At 38.2% G+C, this 9,089-nt stretch overlaps 1 protein-coding gene across 2 annotated transcripts; it reads right to left on the bottom strand.

Annotated features, from left to right (window-relative positions):
* Positions 1-408: 408 nt before the first annotated feature.
* ruvbl2 (RuvB-like AAA ATPase 2) lies at positions 409-9,089 on the bottom strand. Of its 2 annotated transcripts, none has more exons than XM_062433810.1 (14): positions 8,940-9,089; positions 5,744-5,798; positions 5,521-5,576; positions 5,135-5,276; positions 4,823-4,952; positions 4,672-4,738; positions 4,251-4,357; positions 4,056-4,149; positions 3,399-3,617; positions 2,359-2,477; positions 2,034-2,153; positions 1,787-1,916; positions 1,519-1,633; positions 409-802 (listed from the first exon to the last, which is right to left on the bottom strand). In XM_062433810.1, the coding sequence occupies exons 2-14, from the start codon at positions 5,796-5,798 to the stop codon at positions 777-779; spliced, it is 1,380 nt and encodes a 459-aa protein (XP_062289794.1). In that variant the 5' UTR covers positions 8,940-9,089; the 3' UTR covers positions 409-776. The 2 variants fall into 2 exon arrangements, with proteins under 2 accessions (XP_062289794.1, XP_062289793.1); XM_062433809.1 differs by lacking the exon at positions 8,940-9,089 and adding an exon at positions 7,333-7,373.

Raw genomic sequence — 9,089 nt, 5'->3', positions numbered from 1 at the left:
ACAAAATCCATCAAGGTGACATTTGTGTACTTTCCTCTTTTGTTGCAAGAAAGAGCCAACTTGTAACAATAGCGTCCAGAAATATCACACCAAAAAGCCCGTAAGCCACTTGATTTGTTTAATTCAAACTGTTAAAGCTTCAGCTAAATAATAGAAAAGTTTGTTCAGAACGAGGAGTGTGAATTTTGCACTCCCATCTTTTGCTTTGAATCGCATTAGGAATGGATCATTTCATGGCCATGACAATATTCAGGGGTTCATTTAAGGTGACTATGATAAGAACCTCAACTAAGTGAGCTTGTTTGAACTAGTTTGGCTTGGCGAGTTATACATAGTTCAAGCATGTTCTAATTAATATTTGGTAGCAATAAAGACTGAGTGAAAAAGAAAAAAAGAAAAAGAACAGTGTGCTTATAAAAGCCTGTTTAATCATTTTCATAAAAATAAACCATGTAAAGATAACTCAACAAAAAAAAGCAAAAAAGGAATGGATATTCCTACCACAAGGCCTCAGTGATGAACAGTATTACAGCAAATTGAGAAAAAAGGAACATTTCAGAAAATAAATTGTAATTGAAACAATGTAGAGATAAAGATGAACAATGAAACAATGAAGGGAAATTAGGTGAATTTTTCACATTTGAATTATATCTTAAATCTAATTTGGATTTTCTGAAATCAAATTTAAATAACAGCCAATTCTGAACTGACTTCAACTGCAGAGGAGGATCGACAACAGAAAAAAACTTCACAGTTAGAAAACACAGTCATCTTCATTATGAGGTATCCATTGAAGGTGTTTCTGAAACACAAGAACAGATTTACCTTCCTTATTCATTGGGTAATGTACAAGTCATATATTTTGCTTAGAAAAATCACTTGCCTTCTTTTTTAAAAAGCACAAATCAGTGTTACATAATAAGGCATTTTATTTTAATTGACACGATGAGAATGTTTAGCCTACGAATGCAGTTGGATTTTTGTTCATTTTCAGTTGATATTTTAATTATTATCTTTCTTCTCTGCTATGCTATGACTCTACCAAACAAACAGAACTGTGGAGAGCAGTTTTACTAAGTCCGTCAACACTGAAATCTTCTAATGACTGTGGTAGATTACAGCACATTTACACAAAAGGACTGGCGTGCTTACCTCACACTCTTAAGTAATGGGTGCTGACCCAAAAAAATCCCACAGATAACAGATGGAGTGTCAGCACTCAAAGATATAGTGTATAGTATGCATCACGTATTTAATGATGCACTGCAGCAATAAAACAGACACATTTCTTCCTCAGCATTACTGACGGTAACACTGAGGAAAGCCTAGAGTTGAAACTTATCTGTGAGTGCTGATGATGTTATTTTGGGAGCACAGCACGTGCAGCAGGGTGAGAACCTGTTCCAGCATTTTTATGCATTGTTTTACTTTGATTGAACCTGATTTGTTGATCTGTGGGATACAAAGCAAAGGAATTCTGCCACTACCATAGACACACAGGATAAACAGCAAACTCACGTGTTTCATTGAAGAGGAAGGAATCCTGATACTCCTTCATGTATTGAGAGGATCTGGCCTCATCCAGGAAAAGAGAGTAAACCCTCTTAATGTCCTCCACCTGGACTTCTGTCCCCTGAAGAAGCCAAAACACACACATGACCTCTGAGCACTGAACACTCTCTAAACACTGAGGCTACAGAAAATCATTATTAAACTACTGAAAAACTTATTTTAAACTTGTGTAACAGCTGTAGCAACATTATCTGCTCGTTCACACTGTGCTTACCTTGCGTTTGCGACACACTAAGCCAGCAGTGCTGATCAGCTGGATGGCGTAGCGCAGCGACGTCTCCATGCCAATGCGGGTCAGAACCGTGTGAGCCTCCTCGCTCAGCTCCACGTCCTCCTCCTCACATCTAAAATTAAAATGTCACAGGATCACTTCACATTTACAGCACGGGGATGAAGGGAGAAATGTTTGCTGACATGGGATTGTTAGGAATGTTTGCTGGACCATGGACGCAGATCTTTACCGGATCTTGAGGATCTGCCTCGTTTCTTTTTCGGTGTAAGGGGAGGTGGTGATGATGAGCAGTCGATCCAGTAGGTCGATGGGGATGCCATGAGGGCTCTGATAGTTTGTGCCGCGGATACTGAAAGCAAAAAAGGAATGAATTGAATATTCAGTGTTGTAATTTCAATACTCAGTGACACATCATATATGGTATGATTTATTTGACAGTTTTTGCTGTCTTAAGTAGGCAAATTATCAGACATTAAAAATTCCATTATTAGTATATTCCTACTTGAGATAAACGTTAAAATGTTAAGCATGAAAAAGGTCGATATAAACAGTACCGAGTGATGCCTCTGTTGGTGGCCATAATGAGAACTGGGGACAAGTCACTCTCCAGAGCACGGTTCAGGAAGGAAAAGCACTCCATGTCCAACATATGAACTTCATCAATAAATAACACCTGAAACCACAAACATAAAAAAACCAGTCATGTAAAAGCACTAATAAGTAGTGGTGTGAATCTTCACTGTCCTCATGATTCAATTACGATTCACCTGTTAACAATTCAATTCTACAATGCATTATAATGCATCTCAACGTATCACATCCTCAGTTTTCTATATTGCTGCATGGCTAATTTTTCATCAAATGATACAAGAAGATAAATATGAACTCCTGAACTGAACTGAACTGAATGTCAACATTCAACATACATGTTAAAAAATAAATGTCATCACATTAAAATAAGTTGTAAACCAAAATAAGTAAATAGTATAGACCTAGTATGGGTGAATCTCACCTGCCTGTATGAGAGTAGCATACTGAGGGCGGACTGCTCCACTGTGTTATTAACATCATGTCTCCAGCAGTGCAGAGCAGTGTCTCTGCTGCATCGTTAGTTCACTGTCCAACACGCTAGGTAGTTGCAGCGTTGTTGAGGTGAGACAGACTGAGCATCGACTTATTTTCTTCACCTCACAATTGGTTTATGTTGTTTAATACTGCAGTGTGTTGGTCAGCTGGTCACGTTCCCAACTCCATTTTGCTAACGTTAGCGTTAGCTGTGTGGTGGTGTAGTAAATTCACATTATACTTCACGTTCATCTCGCAAAGATAATAAAGAAATGCTCGCAACTGCTTCCTTTTTTAAGATGAACTAAAAGATTAACTCTAGCGCGTGCACACTTTAGATTGTCCAGCTGCTGCACTGCGCTCACAGTTAAGGTTTTGTTGTTCCATCAACATCACTCTATTAACTAATGTTCAGAAAATTGCTTTTGTGAATCGATGCAGAATCCTCCACGTCTGCATTGCGATTCATCTAAGAATCTATTATTTTCAACACCTCTCCAAACATACACTCACACAGAGTTGAACTTACCCCTGGTATGATCTCGGCCTTGCCTTCTTCCCTCCACTCACACACTTTGGCATTAATCTGCTCGCGGACTTCCGACTTGATCTCCCCGGTGTCTCCAGAGAAGAGAGCCAGGAAGCCTTGTGTGCGGCTGTTGATGACGTCGATCTCGTGGAGGGACACAGTATGGACCACTTCCTTCCTCTTCTGCAGCTCTCCCTCTGGACACTGTACGAACTGTGTCTACAAGGATGATACACACGTTTGAAAAATCAGCTGTTGGTAAAGTAAGTTATAACAACCAAGGCAACCAAAGAATCTGTGGGGCATACAAATATTTTATTTGGTCCCTTTTTACCACAAGGAGCAATTTTTGGCTTGAAATGTTGTACTAATATTATTGTAATAAAAGAAAAAAATTGTAATGTGTTGTAAGTTGTTTTTGACTCAATAATGATTGTTTAAATCTGTAAGGAGGCAAATGGCTGTGAACTTAAGGACAATAGCAAGGACCATCATATCCTTCTAATCATATAACAATACTGTTTGCACCGCAAGTCATTTAAAAAATATATATTTCACTGCTAAAAGTTTCAGACTGCAGCACTCTTTAATTTGAGAAACTGCGGTTGTTAATGACTACAGCAGTGACGTGTCAGCAATGTGACAGTAGGAGGATACCTGAGCTCCCATGGCATCATAGTCTCTGGCTCTGGTGAAGGAGCGACCCAACTTGCTGATCTTTCCAGTGGCTTTGTCAATGGTAATAACATCACTGGGAGAAAACAAAGAGAAAGACAGGTGAGATTGAAGCTTTGACACACATAAAGATATCAGACCATATATGTATACATATATAAACAGAGATTAACTTACCCTGCTTGAACTTTCTCTTTACTGAGACTGTCAATCATCTTGTTGCCCAGGTCATATATTGTCTCCATCTCAGTAGTCTTCAGAGTCAGCTTGCCCACCTTGGCACCCTGATAGACAAAGTTAAATATGCTATAAAAGGTTTGTCTTTATGACAGCAGACTGTGTGCTGTTTACACTGTAAAAGCAAAGTATCTTTCCATTGATAATACAGACTTAGGGCTCAAGTGGAATAAAGCAAAGTTTGCATTCAGAGATGTCACCCCCCAAATATTTATACATTACGTCAAATGTGTAAAGACTGCTCTTTCACAACACAAATAGTGTGTTGTATAAAATATTTCCCAGAGCAGACATAAAGAATGGGTCTGTTAAGACAATAAATTAAGGGTGCTCTTGCAGCTGATAGAGTGTAGCAGCCTACCGTTCCAGTAGCTGGTCTATCAATCTGGATTTCCACCACTTCTCCTTCAATAATCTCTGTCTCTTCTCTGCAAAAGAAAGCCAACCATCAATAACAATTCATTTCCAACAATGACAGTTACAAACACATATCATTGTGTTTGTTCACTCACTTGATCCTCACTCCGATGGCTTTTCTAAAAGCTTGGCTGAGTGCCTCGGTCTTGCTCATCTCCAGAGAGAAGATCTCACTACCGGCCAGCGCTGTGAAGGGTGTGTCAGGGCCAAGAGACTGAGCGATACCTGCATGAAAAGCAAAGTCTCAGCTGAACCTTTATTCGTTTAGTAAATATAGGAGTAGGATCTCTTGTAATAATGAAAATATAACTTTAGCCTATTACATCACTGTAAGGCAACAATATCACCTCCGGGGGAGATTGATGAAATGATAGTGTGTTTTGGAAAGCCTCCAATGTGGCCCTTACCCATAGCGATGGCAGTCTTTCCTGTGCCAGGTTGGCCGGCGATCAGTACTGCTCTGCCAGCAATGTGGCCGTCTTTGATCATCTCCAGAATGATCCCTGCTGCCCGACGGGAGGCCAGCTGGCCAACCATCCCCTGAGACACCTGCAGGTGAACACAAACAGGTACCCTTGAACCCAAATTCAAGCTGAACCTCCAGCATGCTGAGCAGCTCCATATAAGAGACAGATGTGTTGTATACTATCTCTGTATACTGTAATCCTTTTTGAAGATAACTGAAAACATCAACAATTATTTGACAGGATTTATGACAGAGAAAGGCAGGACAAGGTTATATTATTTAAATGTTTTCACAGATACAGTCTATGAAATGAAGTCTTAACTCTACCTGTCTTGGTTCCAAAGCATCATCCAAGCCAAGGCCACGAATGTGAGAATGTGCACCTAAAGATTAAAATAAACACATTAGAAGTGACCACATTTGAAGACAAGGTACCTCTTGCATCAAAGTACATCAAGCTTATCTACAATAAACAGATTTAGCACTCATTAACATGCATTTGCACAAAGAGCTGAATAGAGAGGGTCGCAGTGTAAGTATGGATTCTTACCAATTCTCTCAATCCGTGTGATGTCACGAACCTCTGGGACCTTTGTAGCCGCCATCTGTAAAAAGTCAGAAAACAGAAATACCTTTAATATAAATATAACAGCTCTTATTAATGGCAATAGACACCTCTCTGAGGTAAAGGGGGCGCTGTTGGAAACTAATGGAATCAAGATACAATTACAGAATGGGCAAAATTTCATTAACAAGTATTTGTGACTGCCCTAAAAGATACAAATATTTGTATTTATCTGAGCACAGTGAGCAGCCATCATGACAGGTAAACCAGCTCAGAACACACAACAAAGAAAATGCTGACTGCAATAACTCTACAGAATGAAATAGCATCTTACAGACAGATTAGCACAGCAAAGGTATCCAGAAACTAGAATTCTACTGTGATTTTAAAAATGTGGATAAAAATAGATGAACAACATAATCAAAGTCTATAGGGTCATGCAGGCCTTGCAACAGAAGGGTGAGTGCACTTAGTGTCAAGTCACAGCCAGGAGTCAACAATGTGTGTGTTTCAGCGGGGCAGAGAAATGCTCTACATGCTGAGCTGATAGCAGCTTGGAAACCTTTTGCTTATGATTGGATAAGGTACTGCGTGCATACCAACTCCACTTCAGTCCATATCACATTCAAATTCATACTGTGTAGCGCCCCCTTTACCTCGGAGAGGTGTCTATTGCTATTAATAAGAGCTACGCTGTATACTTTGCTGTACACAGCACAGGACAGCTGAACATAAAACAAAAACATTAAAAAATAAAACTGAAGTGTTACAAGTATGTAAGAAAGGTTACAATTTACCAACACAGAATATGATAGTGAGAGCGGTTATGCTGTTGCATTACTTAATTGATCCAGCAAAAGTGTATGATTCATTTCTTAAATGATTTTATACTTGTGGAATTATCTGATGTGATCTGGTAAAAGATTCCAAAAGACAGGAACTCTGTATCTAACTGAAAATCTAGAAAAAGTTTTGGGAAAGGTCTCTTAGATGAGAGCTGCTTCCTTGTACACTTTCCACGTCTGTTGATAGATGAATACATTTCGTATTACAAAAATGGTTTCCTTTTATAATAAGAAAAGTAATCATGTGTCCGGTCTCACTGTTCATATTAAGTTAGTTAACAAAGCTTGAACACATGAATTTAATTACAGAGTGTGTCTGTCCAGTCGGTTGTCATAGTGACCGTTGCAACGCATGCCACAACACGAGAGAAAAAGAGCGATAGCATTAGCCAACTTAGTGTGGCTTTTTATTTGCACTATTTGTGTTTTATAACACAACACACATCTCAGAGGTCGGTTATACAATCTTGAGTCAAATGGCATGCCACAACTTTCCCCTACTATCTTCTCGACAGGGCTAGCACAGCGAAATACCATGCTAACGCCAGCTAACGTCATGTTAGCGAGCTAGCCAGTTAGGTTAGCTCCATTCATTGGTTTTCGTCTGTAATATTGTCACACCCCGATTAAGGTAAATAGATAGACAGATAATACGCATGCTATGGTATCAGGGTGTGAAACAGCAGGTGTAAACTAGTGTAAACATGTATCGTTTGAATCTAAACTCACCTGTGCAGCCACACTTGTGAAAATGTGAGAATGCGGCGCTTCTTTCTGGACGTGCACAAGATAAATATGTCCGACGGGAAACAAGTCCTGATTTTTCTATGTGTAAGCTTAGGTTGACTGCCCTCTATAGACATGGTGGTTAAGAATGATCAAGTTAACAACGTTATAACCTGTTTATTAAATGACAGCTAAATTCATACTGTAGTGTTTGAAAACTGAAGTTATGGTGAGGGATTGCCCGTTTTTTTACGTTTTGAAACGATCACATGCTTGGTCAATATCCCCACATGGTGTCCTAAAGAACGATATTTAAATATTCCCTCCAGACATGTTTTAATATGTATATAGCCTAACATACTCTACTTTGAATAATAATTTATGTCTAATGTGTTTTTTTCCATATATATATGGAGCAGTTAAACTTCTGAAATGAAATATATATGAAATATATATATATATATATATATATATATATATATATATATATATATATATATATATATATATATATATATATATATATATATATATATATATATATATATATATATATATATATATAATTTCTCAAATTTCTACACCATACTTGTGTAAGTTGAATATTGGACCAGATTTGCCCCCAAACTATTTGTGTGGTCACAAATCATGTTGACAGTCTTGCCCCTTTAATTTAGATATTCAGTGAGCACAGGAAAACTTTCCACTTTTGGCAGATGAATGTGAACATACGTTATGTATGTGAACATACATCACTCTGCACAGTGAGGCTGATGTATGGTGTAGAAACAAGAAGAAAAACCCTTTTTTGAGTGGAGGGGAACTTTAACTTTAGTCATTCAAGGATTTTGACAAATGACTCCCAAATAGCTCCTTTTGTCCTAACAAAAAAGAGTAAGCTCAGGTATTTAAAAGCTGAATACAACCTGTCCTTGAATACACAGACATTTACGTTTAACTTGCGTAAACTGACACAATGTGGATCTTACAAAACAAACATGGACAAAGTATGAAAATACAGTAATAAAGATGAATTTGTTCAGGGAGGTAGTCTGTGACATATTGTTTGAAGTAACTAATCCCACAATGACAGTATGGTCTGTGTTTGCAAAGTCTACACCGTAGGTAAGCTGGAGCAGTATTGTCTAGCCAGTGAACATATTTTGTACCATTTATTCACATGCATACTTTCACTGTTTCAGGTTCTCCAACAACAAATCATCTCTGACTTGAGATGCTTTCCCCAGAATGAGGTGAAAAGTGACAGATGACAGTTTTGGTGCTGCATATATTTCTCCACTAGAGGTAGCACAGCTCACAAGGGATTTTACAGGTTTAGGAATCTCTGTGCAAAGCAGCTGACAGGCCAAAGTTGCAACAAAGTGACACTGATAACTGTACACCAGATAAACATAGACAAAAATAGAGCCTTAATCAGCAGTTGGCCTAACCTCTGACTTTTTATATGCCGCTTGTCACTAGTTTTCTGTGAGTAAAATAGCAGGATTAACAAATAATAATAATGTAATATCCCTATCGTATAGATAAGCTTTTGGTCAAATGCATGATAAATGATTTGTATAAACCATGCAAAAACTTAAAACACAAACCTTTTAGAGGATTTCATTTGAAGAGACAAAGTCCAAAATACAAGCAGCATCAGGGAGTCCCATTACAACTAAAATACCCAATCCCTCAAATATATGGTCAAAGTCTGAAGTCTGGAGTCTTTAACACAAACCTTTGAGTGAAATATAACA

Source organism: Scomber scombrus, chromosome 14, assembly GCF_963691925.1.
Source record: "Scomber scombrus chromosome 14, fScoSco1.1, whole genome shotgun sequence".
Classification (NCBI taxonomy): Eukaryota; Metazoa; Chordata; class Actinopteri; order Scombriformes; family Scombridae; genus Scomber; species Scomber scombrus.
Note: the sequence above shows the minus strand (reverse complement) of the source record. Positions and strands in the feature narration are given on the sequence as shown.

Excerpts from the sequence above, each read along its gene's own strand:
- ruvbl2 (XM_062433810.1), bottom strand. The coding sequence starts at position 5,798 with ATGGCGGCTACAAAGGTCCCAGAGGTTCGTGACATCACACGGATTGAG. Across the intron at positions 4,953-5,134 it reads AAAGACTGCCATCGCTATGG|GTATCGCTCAGTCTCTTGGC; the intron begins GTAAGGGCCACA and ends CTTTTCATGCAG. Across the intron at positions 3,618-4,055 it reads ATGATGCCATGGGAGCTCAG|ACACAGTTCGTACAGTGTCC; the intron begins GTATCCTCCTAC and ends TCATCCTTGTAG.